General features: G+C 47.4%; 1 protein-coding gene across 1 annotated transcript in view; it reads left to right on the top strand.

Moving 5' to 3' along the window:
• Window positions 1-25,232, top strand: part of KCNH1 (potassium voltage-gated channel subfamily H member 1) — a 364,126-nt gene that overhangs the window by 280,489 nt on the left and 58,405 nt on the right. Inside the window, exon 10 of the mRNA XM_035010480.1 lies at window positions 4,565-4,761. Within this exon, the coding sequence (XP_034866371.1) occupies window positions 4,565-4,761 (197 nt within the window). The remainder of the gene's footprint in view (window positions 1-4,564; window positions 4,762-25,232) is intronic.

The following is a 25,232-nucleotide window of genomic DNA, read 5'->3' as shown; positions in this document are numbered from 1 at the left end:
AAAAACCATAAGATACCTCGGAAGAAACCTAACCAAAGAGGTAAAGGATCTATACTCTAGGAACTACAAAACACTCATGAAAGAAATTGAAGAAGACACAAAAAGATGGAAAAATATTTCATGCTCATGGATCGGAAGAATAAACATTGTTAAAATGTCTATGCTACCCAGAGCAATCTATACCTTCAATGCCATCCCGATCAAACTTCCAATGACATTTTTCAAAGTGCTGGAACAGACAATCCTAAAATTTGTATGGAATCAGAAAAGACCCGAATCGCCAAGTAAATGTTGAAAAAGAAAAACAAAGCTGGGGGCATCACGTTGACTGATTTCAAGCTATACTACAAAGTTGTGATCACCAAGACAGCATGGTACTGGCACAAAAACAGACATACAGACCAATGGAACAGAATAGAGAACCCAGATATGGACCCTCAACTCTACGGTCAAATAATCTTTGACAAAGCAGGAAAAAACATGCAATGGAAAAAAGACAGTCTCTTCAATAAATGGTGCTGGGAAAATTGGACAGCCACATGCAGAAGAATGAAACTCGACCATTCTCTAACACCATTCACAAAGATAAACTCAAAGTGGATGAAAGACCTCCATGTGAGACAGGAATCCATCAAAATCCTAGAAGAGAACATAGGCAGTCACCTCTTTGACATTGCCCACAGCAACTTCTTTCAAGATACATCTCCAGAAGCTAGTGAAACAAAAGCAAAAATGAACTTTTGGGACTTCATCAAGATAAAAAGCTTCTGCACAGCAAAGGAAACAGTCAACAAAACAAAGAGGCACCCCACAGAATGGGAGAAGATATTTGCAAATGACACTACAGATAAAGGGCTGGTATCCAAGATCTATAAAGAACTTCTCAAACTCAGCCCCCCAAAAACAAATAATCAAGTCAAAAAGTGGGCAGAAGATATGAAAAGACACTTCTCTGAAGAAGACACACAAATGGCTAACAGACACATGAAAAAATGTTCATCATCATTAGCCATCAGGGAAATCCAAATCAAAACCACACTGAGATACCACCTTACACCAGTTAGAATGGCAAAAATGGACAGGGAAAGAAACAACAAATGTTGGAGAGGTTGTGGAGAAAGCGGAACCCTCTTGCACTGTTGGTGGGAATGCAAGTTGGTATAGCCACTTTGGAAAACAGTGTGGAGGTTCCTCAAAAATTTAAAAATAGAGCTACCCGATGACCCAGCAATTGCACTCCTGGGTATTTACCCCAAAGACACAGATGTAGTGAAAAGAAGGGCCATATGCATCCCAATGTTCATAGCAGAATGTCTGCAATAGCCAAACTGGAAAGAGCCGAGATGCCCTTCAACAGATGAATGGATAAAGAAGATGTGGTCCATATATACAATGGAATATTACTCAGCCATCAGAAAAGATGAATACCCAACTTTTACATCAACATGGATGGGACTGGAGGAGATTATGCTAAGTGAAATAAGTCAAGCAGAGAAAGTCAATTATCAAATGGTTTCACTTATTTGTGGAACATAAGGAATAACATGGAGGACATTAGGAGAAGGAAGGGGAAAATGGGGGGGGGGAATTGGAGGGAGAGATGAACCATGAGAGACTATGGACTCTGAGAAACAAACAGGGTTTTAGAGGGGAGGGGGGAGGGGACATTGGTTAGCCCGGTGATGGGTATTAAGGAGGGCACGTACTGCATGGTGCACTGGGTGTTATATGAAAACAATGGATCGTAGATCACCACATCAAAAACCAATGATGTATGGTCACTAACATAACATAATAAAATTAAAAAAAAAAAAACCATAAGGAAGTGAAAATGCATTTACAGTGGTGTACTGTATTTATGCAAAAAAATCCACGTATAAGTGGACCCGCGCAGCTCAAACCTGTGTTGTTCAAGGGTCAGCTCTAATCTTCATGAGAATGAGGCAAGATTGCCCATGGTCTTGCACTTTCAGTAGCTCTGGCTTAGTTATACTACATTTCATCCCAATAGGAAGCTGCAAGATTTGTCAATTCTACATGTTCTCACTGATACTCCAAACACCCAGGAAAATCTGCTCCTGTTAGAGCCCCTCATCGCTCTTTCTTGTCCCATTCTTTCAGAGCAGGAAGTGGGGTGCCAGCTCAGAGCTGGGGTCATTTGTGATGTTCTGCTGGAATATTAGGTAACTTACTAAGTAATTTCTCACAGGCTTCTCAGCCTAGAGTTCCATGATTCTGTGTTCTGGTTATCTCTTGCTGCATAATAAACCTCCCCTAAATTGAATGGTGTAAGAAATTGGTAACTGTTTCTCACCATTCTGTGGGGTGTTTAGCTCAGTTGGTTACTTCTGACTTGGGCTTTCTGCATGTGGCTGCACGCCAGCATTGGCTGGCTGGGGCTGCAGGCATCCGAAGGCTTGAGTGGGCTGGCCGGCCGGCCGGGATGGCTCATTTCCATGACTGGCAGAAGCTGGCTGTCAGCTGAGAGCTCAGCTCGGCTGCCCACCAGAGCACTGATATGTGACCTCTGGTATGGCCTGTTCTTCTCAAAGCATGGTAGTTGGATTCTAAGAAGGAGCATTCTAACAGTAGGCATTCCAAGAGACCCAGGCAGAAGCTGCAAGGTTTTTTATGATCTGGCCTCAAAATCCCAGAACATCACTTCTGCCACACTCCAGAGAAGGGCCCAAGGTGAGTCCAGGTTCAAGGGGAAGGAAATTAGGCTTTGCCTCTTGATGCATCTTGACCATCTACCATTCTGTGTGTCAGAAGAGCTTTTCTAGAAGAATAAGATTACATAAAAATGAAAGGCATGGGAGGCATTGCAGTGAAGGGTAGGGAAGTTATGGGATGCTTCCTATGTATGAATGAATGGCCAGCCTTGTTGGTTAGAACTCCATACCAGGGAGCCCACACTGAATGAGCCCATCTCCATGGAAGCTGGTAGCATCCCACAGAGAGAAGCATTCCCATCCAGTGGCCCCAGCCCTAAAGTAACCCACTCTTAGTACGATGATTGAAAAACACCTGGGAAGGGGATTTAACTAGCACAGTTTAAAAGGCATTTTTCCCTAAAACTCCCCCATGCACGCACCTTGCTCATACTGAGTAGTAAAACTATCTTCATAAATCAGAACTGTACATTACCTCATAAACACATAGGAAACTGTGGAGTAATGTGTCTGGTACAGTTGATTTCTCACTCACACTGTGGAGGTGCTTGGAGAAGGCTATGCCCATGGAGTACCTCGTATCCTTAGAATGGATTCTTTGGTGTTTGAGAAAAGATCAAGTTCTGTCCAGGCGCTTGGAAGTCTAATCACTTCCTTGGCCTGAATGAGGAAAACACCTGCCCTATTAATCATTCTGAGTCAGGGGTACCTAGGTTCCTGCAGTGGAGTGTGGCTGGTCTGGATGCATGGGCCGACAGCTCTCCTGAGGGTGATGAGGGTTACTTTCCACCCTCGTAGCATTGTTTATTGCCCCCAGCATACTCCTCTCAGGCTCCCTGTGGATTCAAATTTGTGTTTATCTGTGTTGAAAATTTAGAGACAAGATAAACAACATTTCAAGCTATTTATAACCAGAGGCTGTGCCAGGAATGAATTAGGCTTTGCATTAGACATATGCTAAAATGTTGGACTCAGGGAAATGTTGGGAGAATATCCCTTGATGTGAAAAGCAGATATTTAGAGGAGACTGATAGCAGTTTGACCCAGAATATGGTTATATATACTCTGTTGGCTTATTAAGTACACTCTTGCAGAATGCCAGGTACAGAGGGGCTTGGAGATGCCACGTGGATGGGGCCCATGTTTTTACACTCCCAGGAGGGCCTTTGGCAAGGGTGAGGAACATGGAAGAAGATAGTGGGGGAGGGGGAGGAATAAGGCACCATACAAACATAGACCCTATGGCCATGGACAGAGTATGGAAGACAATGAACTCCACCCCTACGTGCCTTTTTCCACGTGGATCATCCTAAACAGAGGAGACCTTTCCTGATCTTCAGCTCCCAATGGAGAGTCCGCACCTTCTCCATACTGTTCACCTCTCTCTCAGTCAGTCTCACGAATGGAGATCCACAGTTCACCCTCCTTCCTTCCTTCTCTTTTGCCTGCACTTATTGGCAGAACTCCTACTCAGCACCAGACATGGTGTGACATGGAGGGAACTCTCATGTTGGGAGTTACACAATAAACAAGGACACAGACAAATCATGTGATTATGGATTATGATTGGTGTTTTGGGAAAATGGGGGAGTGATAAAGAATAACAGGGGGTTACCACTTTGGATAAGATGTTCAAGGGGTAGCACCCATGACCCCAACGTCATTGACTAAACCTTAACATGTATTATATAGTATTTTAAAGTTTCTTAAATTGCATGTTGTTAAGGTTCAAAATAAAACCTGTTTTTGTTTTTTGTTTTTTCCTTTCCAAGCCCATGTTGCAGAATGTCAAATGGAAATTTGGGAGGCAGAGGGAAGCCAACCTGGATGGCCAGATGCTGGCCAGATGCCGTCCAGTTGACACTTCCTTCACCAGCACTTTCTCTCCCTAGGGAAAGGAGACGTGTTTGGAGATGTGTTCTGGAAGGAAGCCACCCTGGCCCAGTCCTGTGCCAATGTCAGGGCCCTGACCTACTGCGACCTGCATGTGATCAAACGGGATGCCCTGCAGAAAGTGCTGGAATTCTACACGGCCTTTTCCCACTCCTTCTCCAGGAACCTCATTCTCACCTACAACTTGAGGAAGAGGGTAAGTGTCGGTTTCTTCTCCACCAAGCGCCGTTTCTGCACACTTAGCACAACCACACAGGCCAGGAAAAGTCCTCTCACAGTTTCTGTAAGGGGAGCAGTTGTTTCTCTAGAGGTTCTGAGCGTGGCTTGCTCTTCAGAGCTTTTGCTATGAAATAAGGGCCAGAGGAATGTTGCTAGATTAAAAGATGGATTCATTTTGCTGCAGCAGGGATTTGTTCGTTGAGTGTGTCCATGCACTTTCCCCCCAGCAATAGCTAGACCTTCTAGCATTTTGAAAAGATGAGTAAAAAAAGGAGGTCATGATTCAGTAAAATGGCTGAGGGGGGCTACTTAATTAAAGTAAACTGAATTCTTCCTGGTGACTAGGACTCACTAAATGGTGTGAGCTGGTAATAATTTTTAAAAGCTATGAAGATGAGTCATTTGGGTCCAGAAAATCAGAAGGGTATGGAATCTGATTGCCTAGAGAATATCGTGTAGACACTGGCCAATTTAATGGGTTGAGAAATGATGAGTAGTTTTAAGAACCGGAGAAGATTTCTTGTCTGAAATGGTTTCCTTCACCCTCAAATCATCAGGATTGCTCCATCTGTCTCTGTGAGGGTTAAAGTATTTATTTGTCTTGTACTCTTTAGGTTTTTCATGACTGATTTCTTGCACGTCATCATCTCTTTTAGTGAACAAGGTAGCTCTGACCTATAGAAACCATCTGGGAGGATTGTCATAGGAATCTTTCCAAAAATGACCTCATAATCTTTCCTCCAACACTGTTCTTCGTCTCGTGGTCCTTGTCTCTGTGGACGGCATATCACTCTGGGGTTCCAAGTTAGAAATGCTGGAATCATGGCTGATGCTTCTCCCCCTCTCCCATGTCTCAGGTTGCTCAGCAAATCCTCTTGGTTCCCCCTAAGCTCTTAAATCTGGGTCCACAATTTACTTCCATCCTTGTGGTTCACCCTGAGCTCTCGGGACACAGTGCTCCAATACAGACCTTCCCTGAGTCCTGCCCCACACAGTAGGCTTCTGCCTTGTGTCACTCCTCAATGTGGTATTTCGTCCTTTGGCCAATTGTGTGGCCTTAAAAACTAATTGGATCATGTCACTTGCTTTGTAAAGACTTTTTTCCCCCACCCTAACTTTGGGATAATGTCTGTATACCTCAGGATGGCCTATGTAGACTTTTTACATCTGGCCCTGACTTAATCCCCAAGCCCCAACCTCAGCCACTCTTCCCATGCCCCCCCTCTGCTACCCGGACCACTCCCAGCGTGAGAGCTCTATATGAGACTTGACATATAAAGCTGAATCACACTCAGGTCCCAATCTCCTGCAACCTAAAGTCTAACAGAGAAGATCAACCCAGGAAGGATAGATGCAGTACGTGATGCTAAGTACAGTGAGTGTGATTTATACGAGATATTGTAAGGTGGAGGGCAGCTAAAGGGGGAGTTGGGAAGAAAGCATTGTGGCAGGGGGTGGGGATACTTGAGCTGAGTTTTAAAGGATTGAGTCTGCCAAACAAAGAGAGGGGGCAGGTGTTGTATTTGGAGGGGCAGTTTGAGCCAAGGCACAGAGGAAGGAAATAGACTTTTGTCTTTCAAGTTCCTTGTACAAGGTTCCAAAGGCCTATCATTGGGTTGCCCCAACAATATGCTCCCACCTATTTTATTTTACTTTGAGAGAGAGTGAGAGAGAGCACAAGCAGGGGGTGGGGCAGAGGGAGAGAGAGAATCTTAAGTAGGCTCCACACTCAGTGCGTGGAATCTGACACAGGGCTCGATCTCACGACCCTGAGATCATGACCTGAGCCAAAATCAAAAGTCAGAGGCTCAGCCAACTGAGCCACCCAGGCGCCCCTGCTTCCACCTGTTTTAAAATCCCTTAATTGTATTGTCGTGTGTAAGTCCCTGCTCAGAGACCTGGGAAGGCAAGGCCTCGGTACCTTGGTATCCCTAGGGCCTAACCCAGTACAGAGGATTAATAAACATTTGGGGATGCAAGGACAGAGATGGGATCTCTGGGCCTCGGTTTCCACATTGTGAAATGTGAGGTTGTGGCTGGATCATTTGTATTGGTTTGTGATTTGAAAGCTGGTCATTCAAATTCTAGTGGGGAATGGGCAGTGGTGGAGAAACGTGCATTCACGGTTCTTCCTTGTTTATTTGGGAGCATGGAATGATTTCTGGTTGTCCTTTTAGCCACGTGGATTCTTCTAAAGTCTGTTTTTTTTTTTAATTTTTTTCCTTCTTTTTATGAAAGCAAGTTGATTATAATCAGCTTTCAGTGTTGCCGATAATACAGTTTGAAAAAAAGTGCAGTTTGGGTTATTTGGAGTAGTAATCATTTTGGAATAATTGTGGATCAAATAAATCTGTCTTAAAAAAAACAAGGACAACAACAAAAACAACAGTGCCTCAATGGTCAGATTGTTTTTGTAAGTACAGAGTGATTGACAACTCATGCAGAAAGGAAGCCTTGGGGGCGGCATTTTTGAAGGGCTGATGTGGAGGAGGATTGGGCAGGGTCTGTGTGGCCACAAGGTGTGGAGGAAGCATCCAAGCTGTAGGAGGTATGAGAAAGAACTTGGGAAAGATCAGAGGTGTCCAAGTAGGCAGCGCTGAGTGGTCCTTAAGGTATTTAGGCACTCCCTAGATACCCCTCAGACATGTTGTGGAGGGGACTAAGGCACCCAATGGAGAGTCACATCAGTTAACCTTCAAATGTCCTTCCAATTGCAAGTGCCTATGAGTCTGGTATGGATCCAAGATAATTTAATGAGATCCTTTTATAGGAAGAGGTAGCCATTCTTTTTCTTGGAAAAAAGAGGCTTGTCATTTTGGTGTTGCCATTGTAATCTCTCATTGTGTCCTTCTGAGAATTAATTCATAGTTACATAGGGCATAGACGACAAGAACATTACATGCATGAATTATTCTTGTAGCTTTTTTTTTTTTTTTCTGGCAAAGTAAAGTGTATTCTTGTGGCTGTTTCTATCTTGGCAAAATCGAGTGTTATTTGCAAAGATTCCTGAGAGCAGAGTGCCTTTGACATCTGCTTGGGGAGTTGTGTGGTTCTGTCGACGTCCTCTAGTGCACAGCAAAAACTTGGAGCTGGAAGGTGTGTCCGTGGCCATCCAGTCTCTCCTCCATTTTCCCACCACCCTCATTTCACAAATAGGACCTTTCAGAGAAAGGTCACAGAGTTGGGTCAGTAACAAAAGAATTGGAGCCGGAAATGACTCAATGCGCAGGCCTCTTGCTGGTTCTCCCAGCTTCGTGGCCTCCTTTGGCCTCTGCATTCTTACCCTTACCCCCGTATCCCCAAATCCATGTGTGTGAGCACCACCCTGCTCTCGGCACCGCTCTTGGGACCCAGCTCAGGAAGGGACCTGTCACCTTCCTCGGTTTCCTCCAAAGACACCTGAAGTCCTAGGCAAGGGTAAAAGAGGCAGAACCTGGGAGCCAATCCAGCATTTTCCTTGCCTGTGGGCACCGAGCCAGATGAGACCTGGGTCTGTGTCCCACCTCTGCCACTTAGTGCTTCTGCAAGTTGTAAGTGCTTCCCCATCTGTAAAATGAGGGCGATGAGAAGTTCTACCTTGTAGCGCAATTGTGAGGATGAAATAAGATAGTTCTGGCAAAGCTCACACACAGGTTCTTGCACACGGTATGTGCTCCATTCCGTTGTGGCTTGTTATCATTTTGTTTTATCCACTTGACCCCTGTTCCACTCTACTCTTTATTATCGTGTGCCTTTTGGAAAATAAGAAGAAGGCAGTTCTTCTGCCTTTGCTTATAGAGGGTATTCGCTCTGCAGAATGTTCTGCGGGGCGGATGTCGTCTCTGCACCTCTTGCCGCCGAGGAGGTGTTGTCTGCCGTGGAATGCTGGCATGGTGCCGGCCCCACTGTCTCGTCGGCTCTCCCAGTAGAGACGTCAGCACTCACTCTTCTCGCTGGTTTCATTCATGGAGGGAGAAAGTAGGCTGTTCCAGCATCTTAGTTCAGGCACCAGGGCATCAGGGATTTGCCAAGAGGAAAGCACAGCATCCTTGTTTCTTCTGAGGGACGTGGCACATAGTTGTCCATGAAAAGTAAGGGAAAGTGGAGCCTTCCTCATCCCAGACCCATGGCATTCTAGGGAGCAAGGCTCTCTGGGCATTTTCCTCCAGGCCATGGGTGGTCTTTTCTCTGCACTCAGAGCTTCTCACAATACTGATAATAACATTATCATCAGCTCCCGATACTGTGCAAGAGGCAACCTCCAGCACAAAGCTAGGCTGTGTCTTAGGTCAGCGTATTCAGTCCTGAGAACAGCCTCATGGCATTATAGTATCAGGCCCATTTCTCAAAGGAATAAACTAAGGCCCTGTGGAGAAGAGAATCACTTCTCCAAGGTCACCCAGCCAAGAAATGGCAGGTTCCAAACCCCACACGTGCCCCTGATGCTAAGCAGCATTGTGTCGTCCAGTAAAGCTTGAGTCTCAGCTTTTCCCATGTTGGCGTTCTTTGGTTTCTGCTTTCTCCTGGTTTATTGACTTTTCAGAGGTGGCACAAATTACCTCCAAAGTATCTTCACTATCTCCCAGCACACTCAGAAACTTGTGCAGTAAAAAGGGAGGAAGGGAGGAAGGAAGGAAGGGAGGAAGGGAGGGAGGAAGGGAGGAACTAATTTGTATAGTGAATCATAGTAACATCACAGTTTGGGAGACATGAGAAGTTTCTCTCTCAGAGTGATGACCACAGCATGGCCAGGTGTGCGGGAGAGGCATAGTGGTTAGGTTAGGCAGTAAGCTAACCTGGACATGATATTAGTAACTTACTAAACAGAGCACCAGCTTTGGGGTGAGGAACCAGGGTTTGAATCCTGGTTTTAACTACTGACTAGCTGTGTGCCCTTGGGAAAGTCACTAAACTATTCTAAGTGCATCTGTAAAAAGGGTCTAATAAAAGTCCCTCCTAATTAGGTTTACTGAGAAGATCGTATGCATTAAAACAAAGAAAGTGACATAGTACCTGTAGGAACCACTCAATACCTATTTGTACCCTTCTCTCCACAGCCCATTCTCTCCGTCCACCTTCAGCCTTAGAAGTTCTGAGCTCATGCTTTGCTCCCCTTTGTTTGTAACCAGATCCTCTCTTTAATCAGTGTCTCCCTTGGGCTCTACTGTCCCTTCAACCTGGGATGAGGGTTCACTTCCCAGCAGGTGCTAGCTAGGAGATTGGGTTCTCCTGCTCATCATTAGGACAGTAGAGAAAATGTACCACAATTAAATGAGGTATTGTAGACAAGTAATTAGGTAATTAACAGCAGTCAGTGCATGGGCTAATTGGCATGTAGGCAATTGGTGGGGTGGTTCTCCTTCTCTGTGTGTGGGGCTTTATTTTTAAAGCCAATGTTGTTGTGGTTTTGAGTATGTTTTGCGTAGCTTGTGCTTATGGTAATTTGTTCCAGGATGGATTTTTCTTAGCTTGATAAGGCCCCAGCCTAGTGAGTTTGGGAGGGAGCTGAGACTATAGTTACTGGTGGCTTCCAAGCAGGGGCCTCCTAATGCCTATTTTCTACAATGAGGTTGCCATAGTGAACTGTCTTGAATACTGTACATACATTTCTAGTCTCCCCCCTCCTCAGTAACCAAAGGGCATTTTCTTCTGGAGAGGAGAAGGTGAAAGCATTGGAGGCTTGGAAAAAGAGCTCAGTTCGAGAAAGCCTCAGTCTTCTTACTGCACAATTGTGGAAGGTGATGAGATGGAATGAAAGATCCCAAGGCCAGGTGCTTAGCAATGTATCCCCTCCCCCACTGAATCATCACAGCCTAAGGTTTAAAAATGATCTCTACACAGCCCATATTTTTTTTTTTTTGGTCATCCTTCCATAGTGAGGACTTCTGTGGAATTAAAATCATCTATTAGACTGTCAGATTATAAAGATAATAAAATCAGGGTGTTGGAATTAGGGGTGGGGGCAGGGGACAGATGATGTGAGTGATGAGGCCATAATTCTTTCAGAAACAGCAACATAAAAATCAAAGCCAAGGCCCTTTTCCCACAAGAGGATCAGGGGATGATCTTAGGGACCTGGGTAGACTTCCATGGATCCTTAGGCATCCTCCCTAACACCCCAAGAACATATAGCAGAGCCCCGCAATGATCCCTGGGGGGTGGGAGACAATGAAAGCACTCCATGCTTTGTTATGAATCAGCTTGAACTGCAGGGGGCCAGGATATATGTGGACATTTCCAAGGAAGCAGTAAGTTCTGGAATGAAGATGGGCTTTGAAGCTAGATCTCTGCATCTGGGCTCAGCCACGTGCTTGCTAAGGGTGAGGGTGCAGGGGAGAGACTGAAAAAGTACAGCTATTCCTCTTCTGGGGACTCATCCTGTTTACTCCAAAAGATAGCTATGGGAAGGATGATCAAGGGCCGGGCACAGTGCCTTACACATGTGCAGGGCCACAGTCAAGTTACTTTCCTTCCATTGTCCATAGGAATGGGGGTAGCAGGGTGAAGAAGGAGAGCAGGAGCCCTAATAGTGTGGCTCATAGAATAAGCACATGGAGGCAGCAGAGAATGGCGGTTATAAATGTGCACTCTGGAGTCAGAGTTCTTGGGGTCAAATCTTGGCTTTCTTTAGTGATTACGGGCCAGTTACCTAAACTCCCTGAGCCCCAGTTCATTCACTTATAAAATAGGAATAGTAATAGCACCTTAGAGAAGGGTACTTTGTCGTAGCAAGTTTTCAGTGTATGTGTTGTTCTCATTATTGTTATTGATGAGCTCAACTTTTCTGGAAATGAAGAAATCCCATCAGGTCCTAAAAGTTTTAAAAGGGGAGTAGGGGCTGAAATTTAACACCTGGAAATCTCCCAGACAGATGATTCCAAGATCTGTGCCTGGGCCTCTCAGGTAGCACCAAAGGAAGAGGTGATTCATCAGGGAGGTTTGGTAAAGAATGTCTCTTTTGGGCTCGTCACAGATCCTGCTTTCCTCCTAAGGCAGAATGGATAGAGGGAATGGTAGAGTCCAATGTGGAGGAGGTGCTGGGGGAGGGCAGTTGTAATTTATCTTACCCCTTATCAACGTTGATGCACTATTACATAGTATGTTTACCACAAGTTAGAAAAGATCTGTTCAAGTTTAGAGAACCATGGGGCCAGTGCAGTCCTTTGGAGAGTAATGTATCTGCCTAATATTTCTTAGAAGTGTGTGATTGACTCGTAATAAGTAGGGTAGTGCTAATGAGTCCCAGATCATGGGTTCAGTCCCCAGGTGAGCAAGCTGGCTTCCGAGGTCTCAGGTGTTGAGTCCAGCATTTTGCACATTTATTTGCCCCGCCCCAACACTTTTTCGAATTACACCAGGAGTTTCTACTATCTACTCCAATATAGCTATTGACATCCATCAGACCTGGCATTTTCCCGAACATCTCTAGAAACAGGGACTAGATGCTCTTCAGTGACTCTTCTGGCTTAAATGGTTAGTGACCTGTAGAATGGACAGGTCATGTCTGTGAAACATCAAGAAACCAAAGATAACTCTAGCAGTGGGAATCCTGCTCACTTGCCCTCAGTGAAACCCTGAGCAGAGACTGCTGGCAGAGTCTCCCTGCTCTTGAGCATCCTCCTGAACTCAGCTTTCCCCCATCGCCCCTCCAGTGGCGCATTCATGTCTAGTGAGCAGCGGCCTTAGGTTACCAGCGAGCAGTTTGTCCCCATTCCAGCAACCCACGTGTTAATGAAAGGCTGCTCACGGATGCCTTCTCCCTGGCTCCACCAGTCCCTTATTGGCCCAGTCACATTTCATGTTTCTACCCCATCTGCCCTGTTTCTGTGCTTCCTTGTTTTAAGTGCTTCTTCCACTCTTAAAAATGTGCTCTTTGGCTTTGAACATGTTCTTAGGAATTTTGCCAGTGAGTCATGGAGGTTTTTATTCTAGCCTGCACTTTTACTAAGTGGAGAGCTAGGATTGCAACCAGGCAACCTTTCATAATAATGACTGCCTTCTAAGATGTTAGATTAATGGAAGCAAATGTTAGTTCAGCCCCTCCAAGGGGGCTTTGAACACCTGCCTCAGGAGATCATACACAAAATCTATCCCAGCCCAGATGTCCATGCAGATGGTTTCTGGTGTAATGTGTGTCACGGGCCCGCCCAATTTTGATGCTTCTCATTGCTAACTCTGTTGGTTGCAATTTACTTGTGACTAGTGTCACTTAATGGTCTTGTCCTCCCTGTATTTAACTTAGGCTTCTGGGGTGAAGCTCTGAGTCCACAGTGGGGCCCTGACTCCATATAGCATCTCTTCAATCTCTCTAATGTAGGCGAGGCCCCCTGTCTTTTGATCCAATAAGTACCAGTCACTTTCGCTTTGTAGCTCTCATCATACTTCCAATTAACTGTTCACTGTCGGTCATTTTTTGTAGTCTAGAAGCTCTGTAAGGGCTGGGCCTTGTCTACCTGATCTCTCTTTCCTGATCAGCTCTCTTAGAGCTTGGTACAAAGTAAGCATTCAATAATTGAATGAATGAATGAACAAGTGGGCCAACCAACCATCCATCCTCCAACCAACAAATGAGCATACAAGTACACCAACTTCCTTCTTGTTATTGCTGTAAGTTTTTAAAGCCTTGACTATAAGATGGTGTCTGTGGAGCCACCTCTCCTTCTGTCTGTCTCTGAAACTTTGCCCATATATCCTATCTCATCCCACTCCCCTTTTCTCTCTTCCAGGCCCTGAATGTAGAGGTTTTTCAGCCTCTGCAGGTACCCCTGATGCCAGCATAAGATAATAATAATCACCCCCATTTATTGAGTATCTCCCAGGCCCAGTAGGTTCTATAGCCTTTATATGCATCATTATCTCATTAAGATGCTGAGGACACTGAGGCTCAATTAGGTGAAATAATTTGCCCCAGACCCAATAAGCTAAATGGAGCTGGAATTTGAGCTCAAGTCTGGCAATCACCAAGACCATATTGTTGCTTTTGTGCCCCTCCTCTAAGTGGGGCCCCCACTTCACTGATCCGGGGATAGCAGCCCTGGTTCACGAGCCTTCAGTTCCCTGGGAGGAGGCCGTCGGCCAAAGGCTGGCTTTAGAGGCTGTAGCATGCCCTGCCTGTGTCCTGTGTCATTCTATTAGAAAGCAGGCCCTTGCCTGCTGCCTAAGGGCGTCTGGGCCTCATGGAGGCACCATGGGGCTAGATGGCTGATGGCCTTTGAATGTTTGTATTTGTTCAGAGAAAGGAGAAGGGGATGCTGTTGAGTCACATAGTCCAATGACAGAGCAGAAAGAGGCAGAGTGATCCTTCTGACGAGTTCTCTGTGGGTCAGCTCTGTTACCACAGCGGAAGCAGAGACCTGTGATGGTGTGTGGCAAAGCTGCAGTTTGTTTCAGTCCATCATGAAAGGCCACAGGAGTCCATCACGAAAGGCCACTTGACTGGAGGTGTGCAGCTGGACATGCGCCTGAAGATCAGGCCATGGCCCCCATGTTGGTGAGAGAGAGGCCTTAACATCAGAGTGCGATACGGTAGCCATGAGTCTAATGCCCCTTCTAGCCCAGGAATAGTTAGTAAAGGCTGTGAGGAGGTGATTTTGAGATGGACAGTGATGGTGGAGGGAGAATTTACCTGACTGGGAGAGAAATACAGTCCTCTGTGAGCACCCCTATACCTCACGGTGCATGGGGCACGGATGTTGGTTAAATAGCTGATACTCAATCAGGAAGATGTCTTTGCATGGATGATGGGAGAACACTGAATCTGAATGATCAAGAATGATTAGAATCTGGGAAGAGAGGGCCTCGGAGGGAAGCCACCGGCCAGTTTGCCCGTCCCCCAGGTTTTGTTCTTGCTCCGTCCCCGCCTGGTTTTGAAGACTCCACAAAGGAACTGTCCCAGACTTACAGGTTAGGGGCAGCTTCAGCTTTAGGGTTTGACTTTTCTGGAGATGCCTAGAGATCCCAAGGAGAACTGGACCAACACAGCGGACATGACGCTTTCAGAGGCCTGAGGGAGCTTGATGCCTCTTCCACACTCTTCCCACTACACCTGCTAATGCTATAGGACCCCGACCTCCCCTCAAACCTCTCACCTTCCAGGTTTTAAAATCCACCTGACTGTCCTCAGGTGGCCTGAAGTAGAAAGAGCCAGCATATTTTCTATGACAGATTCAATTTTTAAAAAGCCCCTTGCTACAGACGGCATGCAGAAGATGGTGTCTTATCCCTGGGAGATCAATTTGCAGACAGCTCCTGCATCCATTCTGCTGCATTTCTCAGCGTGCTTCTTGCAAATGCTTAAATCAGCTTATCGTTCACAGGGTATGAATTTCTAAAAGGGGATCCTTGTTCAGAGGATAGCACCTAAAATCCTGCCCTCCTCAGCCTGGAGCACATCATACATTTGGCACTTCCTGTAGGTGAGGCATGCGAGTGCATCCTAACCCTGTTGGACCTCTGTGACCATGTGGATGAAGCTGGGTCCCAGTGACTAGAAGCAGGGCGAGGACTTCCCCAGGCTTGGGACAAATCCTATCAGCAGGTGGCAGGTGGTGGGGTCAGGGTGGGGGGTGAAGAATAACAGGGAACACCTGTAAGAATAAGAAATGGCATAAAATACTAAAAATCATTGGTGATGGGTGTTAACTGGACTTGTGGTGATCATTTTGCAATATATACAAATACAGAATCATTGTATCGTATACCTAAAATGAATAGAATTCGGTATGTTGATTATATTTCAATTAAAACAATACTGGAAAGCCTGACAAAGCAAAGCACATTACTGAGGATGGCAGCTAGCGGCATGCCATGCGGTAAACCTTTCCTTCCCTAAAGCCCCTCACTCAAGCACATGGAGGAATTCTGCCTTTGGAATTTGATTTAACTTGATTTCATCAAAGAGATGATGAAATGATTATGTAAGGCTCAGGCGGCGTGAAGGGTGCTGTCTTTCTCTGGTATCTTCCCTATGTGGTTTACACTTGGCCCTGGGAGGACTCGGGAAATCTGGGCAAAGCTACTTTCTTTTGCCCTAGGACAACGAGGACCTGGGGCAAGACCCGGGCTAAGGGAAAGAAAGGGGATTGAGAAGTCAAGGTAAAGGATACCTGTGACTGAGAATGGCTAAAATTAACAAGTCAGGAAATGACAGATGTTGGCGGGGATGCGGAGAAAGGGGAACCCTCCTACACTGTTGGTGGGAATGCAAGCTGGTGCAGCCACTCTGAAAAACTGTATGGAGGTTCCTCAAAAAGTTGAAAATAGAGCTACCGTACAATCCAGCAATTGCACTACTGGGTATTTACCCCAAAGATACAAAAGTAGGGATCCGAAGGGGTACGTGCACCCCGATGTTTATAGCAGCAATGTCCACAATAGCCAAACTGTGGAAAGAGCCAAGATGTCCATTGACAGATGAATGGATAAAGAAGAGGTGGTATATATATACAAAGGAATATTATGCAGCCATCAAAAGGAATGAGATCTTGCCATTTGCAACGACATGGATAGAACTGGAGGGTGTTATGCTGAGCGAAATAAGTCAATCAGAGAAAGACAGGTATCATATGATCTCACTGATACGAGGAATTCCTAATCTCAGGAAACAAACTGAGGGTTGCTGGAGTGGTGGGGGGTATGAGGGATGGGGTGGCTGGGTGATAGGCATCAGGGAGGGTATGTACTAGGGTGAGCGCTGTGAACTGTGCACTGTTGAATCACAGATCTGTACCTCTGAAACAAGTAATACAATATATGTTAAAAAAAAAAAAAAAAAAGAAGGGACGCCTGGGTGGCTCAGTTGGTTAAGCGGCTGCCTTCGGCTCAGGTCATGATCCCAGGGTCCTGGGATCGAGTCCCACATCGGGCTCCTTGCTCGGCGGGGAGCCTGCTTCTCCCTCTGCCTGCCTCTCCCCCTGCTTGTGTTCTGTCTCTCTCTCTGACGAATAAATAAATAAAATCCAAAAAAAAAAAAAAAGAAGAAGAAGAAGATAGCAGGAGGGAAAGAATGAAGGGGGGGAAATCGGAGGGGGAGACGAACCATGAGAGACTATGGACTCTGAAAAGCAAACTGAGGGTTCTAGAGGGGAGAGGGGTGGGAGGATGGGTTAGCCTGGTGATGGGTATTAAAGGGGGCACGTTCTGCATGGAGCACTGGATGTTATACGCAAACAATGAATCATGGAACACTACATCAAAACCTAATGATGTAATGTATGGTGATTAACATAACAATAAAAATTTTTTAAAAAAGAATTACAAATATTGACCAAAAAAAAGGATACCTGTGACTGGAGAGTTTCAGGAGGATGAGTAGATTTTGCAAATAGTATTTATTGAAGAGAGGAACCTGGCACCTGCTCTGCACAGCTGAACTTGGCCTGGGGATGCACATGCCTTTGCTAACCCCAGACTGCTAGCCGGGCTAGAAGAACGACCCAGGGAAGAGCTTGTCTGCCAGATCCAGTTTTCCCAATCCTTCTGCCCCGGGGCCAGATGAATGTAGCAGCAGAGTGGCTTTGTTTGACTTCAGGCTGCATGTTGAGGCAGCTGGGAAGCTGCCAGCATTTTCATCCTGGGCTTTCTGCTTAAGCTCTGCCTAATTCCACTCTGACATTTCTCTCAGGTTAGAACCTGAACAGGGATGCTTTGGGCTCAAGGGCTCAAGTCTTGCTCACTGGCGCTGGAGGCAGCTCCTAATCACCTGTTGTCACGAGCGACAAAGCTCCTCCGAATCTATAACCAACCATTTCGAGCAGGGTTTCCATTTCCAGCAGTCCCAACTCCCCCGATGGGAGAGCTACAGCCCGGGCCCCTGTGCTCTGTGCTTCCTCCTTCCCCCTCTCCCACCGCCGGTTACTGCTCCGAGTCCTTGGGGCTCACACAGGAGGCCGGAGCATGAGTAGTTGTCCCTTTGTCACCGTATGGGCACTGGCTTCCGTCCGCTTCTGCAGAGCCGGGCACAGTTTGCCTGTGCGCTGCACGCCCCTCGTGCAGCCATGGCTGGAAGTTTGCAGGCTTCTCAGTGGACTGGGTCTGTCTGCCAGCAGTGTGTGTGTGTGTGTGTTTGTGTGTATGTGTGTGTTGGTGTGTGTGTGTGTGTGCGCACGAGAACAGCATTCCCTCCCATCAGTGATTAGTCCTAAAGGCTGGATCCAATCCCCCCCAGCATCCTGTTCCTCTCCCAGAGAGTGTTGTGGGGTCACCTCCGCTTGGCTAGGGAAGTAGGTTTTTTCCCTTCGGGTTAGAGGTAAAGATCGGCCTGACATCTGTAAGCTTGATAACCCTGTAAAGTGCCACATGTATTCAGCTGTTATTTGTCGATGTGTGTACTTTCTAGAAGGTAAATGCCCCCATTTGGGGCCGCTGGCCAGATCCTTAGTAATTACAGAGCATAAAGGGGGGAAAGGAGAAGAGAAACTGCACCTGTTATGTACTCCGAGTACAGGGCTTCGTAGGCCAGGGGCCTTGGATGGCATCTACAAATAATTCATGGCTACAATCCCCCCCAGTGAGTTTACTATAGATTATTTATGGTCCTGAGGCGCTGGTTCAGGAGACAAAAGATGCTCCTCCATGGAAGCAGTGAGAAGCAATACACACCAAGGTCCCAGCCCAGAGCTTGGGAACAAATGTCCAGGGGATGCTACTTCCTCCCTCCATGAGGCCAACAACAGCCGCTCAGAGGCACTGGCCTCCTGCTCTCTTGGGCTAGCGGTGGTGTCGAGACTCCAAGTTTCAATCGCTGTTGACTTAGCTTCCACCTTATTTGCATGTCTTTCCTATTGTCTGTGTGTGTCTGGTATGACATGGGAGTTGCAGATTTTCCTCATTGGTCTTGAGCTTGCCAAGGAAAAGAAACTCATCCAATTGGAAGCTTCTTGGGAGTGGCACCCTGGCATCTCCCTTCCACCTCCGGACCCTCAGTCAGCCGGGGCACCTCCAAGTGTCTCCCTTCCCTGTGGTTGTGGTCACAGATTACCATGCACTGGGTGGCTTAAGACAACAGAAATTTACTCTCTCATACTTCTGGAGGCCGGAGGTCCAAAGTCAAGATGTCAGCAGGGCCGCGCTCCCTCCAAAGTCTTGAGGGCAGAATCTTTCCTAGCTTCTTCCGGCTTCTGGTGGCTCCTGGCACTTGCTAGCTTGTGGAAACATAACTGCAGTCTCTGCCTCTATGTGCAGATGGCCTCATCCCTTGGTCTGTGTGTCAAATCTACCCTTCCTTTCTCTTACAAAGACACTGGTGGTTGCATTCAGGGCCTTCTCTAATTCCAGGACGATCTCAACTCCAGGTCCCTACATTAATTACATCTGCAAACAGCCTATTTCCCAATAAGGTCACATGTATAGGTACGGGGATTTAGGCCTTGCACCTGTGTTTTGGGAAACTACTCTTTTCTTCCCCCTCTTCCCTCTCTTCTTCCTCTTCCTCCTTTTGTCCCCTCCCAGCACAGGAATTTATTTTTTCTCATAAGGAATATTCTTGTATAAGCCCTGCTCTTTCTCCTGGGTGGTTCTTGGAATAAGATCCAAGTATTTGGTTAATACTAGTTCCTTTGAATCTTAGAGTGAAATATTTTCCTTTGCTTTTCTCCAAATCCCCTAATTCTACTTAGTACCCAGTGGAACTCTGTTTGAAAGAGAGATTGACAAAACACAGAAAGCACCAGGATCTCAGAAAAGAGTTTTGTGTTAGACATTAGAGAGAACATCCTGCTGTCAGAGGCTGTGAGATGTTGGTAAGTAATACCCACCGTAGATGGTCAAGAAAAACCACTGCTTGACCTTCCAGCTCTGATCTCTCATATTCTCATTCTAAAAGCCTCTCATGGTTCCTTACAGCCTCAGAATAAAGTCCAGACCCAGGGATCTCGTGTCAGCCCGTACTTCCAGCTACAGAGCAGATTGCACCTTCATGCTGGTGTCTGATGTCCAACCACACTGACAGTTCCAGAACATTCCATGTACTTACTTCTGTGTATGTCATCTGGCTTGGAGCGCCCCTCACCCTACCTGACTTCCTCCCACAGTTCCCAACCCAGCCATCAAAACCCCTACTCAGATTCTACTTCCCACCAAAGCTGCCTTCAGTCTATTCCCAACTAGAATCCCTCTCTTCTCTAATTTGTCTTTCCGCAGTGTTTTGTTTGGTCCTTTAGAGGAGATAGCACTCATGGTTTCCTATATGGTTGGGCGCATATCTAATGTTTCCTGTGGATGTGGGGCCCTTATTGACACGTTTATTCCTTGCATTTCTTCATGCAGTCCCTGGAAGGTAGTAGATGATAATTTAAGCAACTAGAATCACAATTCAGTTGCCACTCATCCACCTTTGCACTTCAAGTCCAGAAGTGGGGATTCCAGCCCCACATTCTCAGCCAGCCTGTCTTTCTCCTCTCTCTCCAGCAGGCACCCTTGGGCCAGGGTGCTCCCGCAGTGGCCCACACCCTCCACGCCAGGGTGACAGGTTGTCCCAACTTACCTGAGACTGTCCTGGTTTCAGCATCTAATGCTCTCCATCCCGAGCAACTCATCAGTCCTGGGCAAACTGGTTACCCTGCTCCACACTCGGCCTCTCCTGGCTCTTGCTGAAAATTCCTATGAATTGAATCGTATGTCTGACTCCACCTTTCTCTGGTCATTTGTCCTGCAACCGCCTAACTTCTTTCTGCAGGTGGGTGTCTGGCCCTGGCCCGGCACCACTCTCCCGTGGCTTCCCCCAAAGACAGTCTCATAAATGTGACTTCTAAACTTTCCACCAGCTCATGGGCGTCCTGGTCTGGTCTCCTTCTCCACACCAGCCCCGATCCTAACTTGATCCATGTAGCTGACCCTCCCAGGTAACCTTTCCATCCCCCTTCCTCCTCCAAATTCCCTGCCTTTATCACATCAAAGAGGGCCTTTAAGGATCAGATCTCAGATCAAACCCTCCCCTCTGTAGAGCCACAACTCAAAGATGCCTCCTCCATGAAGCCCTCCTCAGGAAACTTTTCCCCACCAGCTCATCACCACTCCATCCTTCTTCCTCTGGGGGCTCCTAAGTGACTGAATGGCTCATGACCTCTTGAGGGAAGTACCTGGTGTCCCGGACTAGTTGTCGGGACCTGAGTTCCACCCCAAGTTTTCTGTAAGGTCAAGTTCTTAACTTCAGTTTCATTAATTGTAAAATGAGAAAGTTAGGTGAGCTCAAGTATTTTTACCAGCCTTACCAAACTTGGCTTCCATGGGTATCTGCCCCTCTGTGTGCTCTGGAGAGCCTCGGATACAAACATCTTAAGCAAGACAGCCGTGGAAAGAGGCCTCTGGAATCTCATCTCCTCTTGGCACATTACCTTCATCAAGCCCTGCTTGACTTGTAATTCCCATCTTTATCCTTTGATTCCTCAAAATGATCCCATCCTGGCCCAGCTGTGAAGAGGACACAAAAGCTACCACCTACAGCTTAAGAGACCTTAAAGTACAATTAGAGGACTGATTCCTTTGCCATAACTTGACTTAACTCAAGATTTGGGTGGAGAGGTTCAATTATTGAACCTCTTGTCCCGGGCTCAATTTCCAGCAGACCCACAGCTATGTCTGATTTTTCCCCTCTGTGCCCAGGATGAACTTGTCAGGACCCACATGTTGCTGCCCTTGGATGTTTTCAGGAGAACTCAGTCTATTGAAAAAATGGACTGGGGGTCCTTCAGCTTCAAACTCTCTAACATGTGCACATCTTTGTGTATGTGCACATGTACTTTTAATATCTGCGCCCCACTTTCCTTTGGACGAGGCATTTTCACATATTTTATCTCATCTGATCCTGGCAACAACTTTGTGAGGAGCCTGAGGGTGATGGGGAACCTCAGGATCAGAGAAGTGAAATGTAGGGTATGTGGCAAAACTAGAACTCAAACTCGTATGGTCCGATTCCACATCCCACATCCCTTCCACTAGCCCACTCGCCTGTGTGCGCCTGCAGTGAGGTGATGAACAGCCTTGGGGCTCCCCAAACAGGGACCCTGAGAACATCCCACTGACAGAGGCAGGCAGCCAAGGGGAGCTGCCTCGTCCCTGGGTTTAGTCCTGTAAACTAGTGTCTCTCGGTCTTCAGTGCACACACAGATCGTCTTCAGCCTTGTAAAATGCAGACTGTAGTTCAGGAGCTCTGGGAAAGAGTCAAAATTGAGCATTTCTCACAGGCCCCCAGGTGATGCTGGTGTTGCTGGGTAACGGCATTTTGAGGAGCTGATAGGGACAGGGACTCTCTATCTCTCCAAGCCTGTCCCCAGGAGCCCACTGTTCTTCCCCAGTGACAGAGGCTGTGGAGAGGCCCAAGAATGCTGATCATGGGCTAGGAGAACCTAAATACCCACCCATCCCTCATCCCCACAGAGTCTGTCTGCACTCAGGATCAGGGCATTCTGTACAGGGTTCCTGTGTCTTACACACGATGCGCCACCCTGGGACGTGGCCTGTGCGCCCCTGCCGCCGTGGCCCCTTGGCAGGGGGAGATCACCTCTGTCCCCGAGCAGAGCCAAGCGTGTTGTCCCATGACACCCGCCTTGCCCTGTGTTACACCAGATGGATGGCTTTCACGTCTGGTCACCTTCGGTTCTCCCCTGGCATCTAGAGTCTAGGAAGGCCTTTTCAGCTACTTTTAGGAGCAAATGGACATCTGGAAATAGAGTTTTAGATGTGCCAAATACCAGAATTTCCAGGTTAAAAAAATGGAGCAGAATATTCAAATCCTGGCTGCCCTAGAGAATCAAGGCAATGGAATGCACCCATGGAGCATTTCCTCACAGAGACCTTCCCTGACCTTCGAGCTCCCAGTCCAAGTTAGTTCTCCCATCCGTTTTTACTCACAACACCTTTCCCCCCTTCATAACACTTAAACCATTGATCATTTTAAATATAAAGTCTTTGATATTTGCTTCTCAGAGTAGTTTTGTCCCCTGCCGTCTCCCCAGTAATTAATGCTACCTGTGTCTTTAAGGATGGAGGATGGGGGATGGGTCCGCTGCTCTTTACCTCTCAGGGACTAGGCAGTGGTTCTCAAGGGGTGGTCCCTGGTTAGAATAGCAAATTCTTGTTCCCACTCTCGCCCTATTGACTTAGGATCTCTGGAGCTAGACCCGGAATCCTGTACTTTTTCAAGCCCTGCTGGGCATCCTCATGCCCCCTAAATCTTGAGAACCATTGCATTAGGATTTGGGACAAGTGCCACAGTGTCATACAGGTGCAGCCATACACGGGCTGGTGGTCAGTAAGAGAGGAGGGCCGTGGGTTCCGTGGACCCCGTCATCATCTCACGGAGAGGTGCTGGGGCCCATTCTGGGTCTGCATTCGAGTGGAGGGACCCTCACCCCTTGTCCATCTTCCCATCTTCCCCCTTATAGTGTAAGTGAGAGAGCAAGCTAGTGGTGAAGCGCCACAGAAAGGCCTTGACACAGGCGCACGGGGTCTGGGGAGCTAGCTGATTCTAGGAGTAGACTTGGAACGTAGCTGCTTGAACCCAGGGAGCCCTGAGCCCAGGAGAAGCTGGAGACCCCACCACCCCAACAGAGTGGAAGCCTCGGCCCCCAGGGAGTGGAGCTGGGATGTAATCCCTCCCACGGTGGGGAGGGAAAGCTCCTAGTCCCAGCTAGCTCACTGCCTAGACAATGCAGAGTAAGATCCCAGGGTCACTGTGGGACACTCTGCTTGCAACCCTGGCACTTCGTGGGCTCTAGATATTTTGTGGGTGAATGAGTAGAGTCACTTCCAACTCTGAGGCTGATCCTGCTTTTCTGGACGTTTGGGTTGGTCACCATCAGACTGGTGGCTTGGGTTGGAGGTTTGGGTTGGTCACCATCAGACTGGTGGCTTCTGAAATATTTTAACAGGAATTCTCTCTCTTGATGGGCAGGCCAGAGGCTGCGTTAGCCCCTGTTTTGTACCTAAAAACAGGTGCTTATGTTGTACTTCCAGATTCCTCTCTCCTATGCAGGCAGCCTGGCTTTCTGAGAATCCTTGAGGGCTCCTCAGCTCCACTCTCCAGTTGTAACCAGCACCCCCAGGCTGCCAGACTGACTCAGGCCAGTGGAGAGACCCAGTCTGTCTGACCCAGAGCCACCCAGGTAGAGGCAGTGACTGGGGGTATTTCTTTCCACCCGAATGAAGGAGCCCACTAAAGACCTGGCCCCCAAAGCTTTCCCTGAGGCATGCTGGCCCTCCTGGGAAAGCTGATCTTGCCTTGCTCCTGCCATCCATCCAACAGCCTCTCTCTGGGGCCCTCTGATTGACATCCATTGTTCAATTAGCAGTCTCTGAACAACTTGGGGAAAGCAATTATACGGCGCCTTCCTGGCACCCTCGGGAAATGATGGGGGCTTTCTTGTCGCACAGGCCCCCAACCCCAGGCTCGCATCTCTTCTTCTGCTCTCCATGCCTTTTGCTTTGGCTAGAAGCTCACATTTTCCCCCCATCGTTTGCAGAGTAATCTATCACATGAATCATTTACAAACAGTCCCCTTCCTTGACTCTTAATTTCTTCTCAGTGCCTTGATCTCTGTCCTCTCTCGTAATTTCCTCCCTGCTGCCTAGGACTGCATTTTCTGGACGGGTAAATAGTGCCACTGACAATGCTTTGAAGTAGTTTCGTAGTGTTTTCTACCCCTGAAAACACACACACACACGCACACATGCCATGAACTGAGCTTCCCCATCTGTTTTCATAACTTGAATCTCGCAGGTACATGATTCTTCCTCTCACTCTGCATTAGGCTCTCCCAGCTTGTTAAATCTGCTCCCAGGTATGACTACCTTCTAGACAGCTTCTCCGTGAGCCCTCCTCTGGAGCTGAGAGTATTGGGGACCTAATCAGGGCCCTGACCCACAATGCTCTCCCTCAAACCCAGCCCTGTCCCACAAGCCTGACTGTGTGCCCAACTCTGTGCTCAGAACAGTGCAGGGGATGGGGGGGGGGGCCTCTGGGTGCTGCCGCCTCCAGCCCCTAGGAAATTGAGGGCTCTGGAATTCTCAAACCAGGGGTCTCACTCACCTGCCACCTGCTGTGCCCCAGCATGGTTCCCCGGGAGACTTGGAGAGAAAAGCCATGGGTCGTAGTGCAGCAGGACTTCTGGTCTAATGAAGGGAATTCTTTTGATGTCAACACTCTTTGGCCAACGGTCACCTTGAGCCAATAGTCCCCCTTTGCTAAGAGTGACTCCAGCCAAATTCTCAGGAATAGAATAATTCCTTCTGACTTCAATGTGACTAGATTTGATCCATTGTCATTTTCTTCATCGTTTTTGTTGTTGTTGTTTTCTTGGCCTTTCTCTGACCTCACGTGGTGCTTCTGAGAAGGCCTGCATGGGTGCAGTACCTCCCCTCCTGCCCTCGGCTCCAGCAGGTGACTGCCTGACTCAGCCCTGCCTGGCGGCTCACCCAGTTGTCTTCCTTCCAGGAGTTATGGGAGCACTATCTCTAATCAATTTACTTCAGGCA

The sequence above is a fragment of the Mirounga leonina genome, unplaced genomic scaffold (genome assembly GCF_011800145.1).
Source record: "Mirounga leonina isolate KUSES-001 unplaced genomic scaffold, KU_Mleo_1.0 Mir_154, whole genome shotgun sequence".
In the NCBI taxonomy this organism is placed as follows: domain Eukaryota; kingdom Metazoa; phylum Chordata; class Mammalia; order Carnivora; family Phocidae; genus Mirounga; species Mirounga leonina.
The sequence above is the reverse complement of the archived record's forward strand: the minus strand, read 5'-3'. Positions and strand labels throughout refer to the sequence as shown.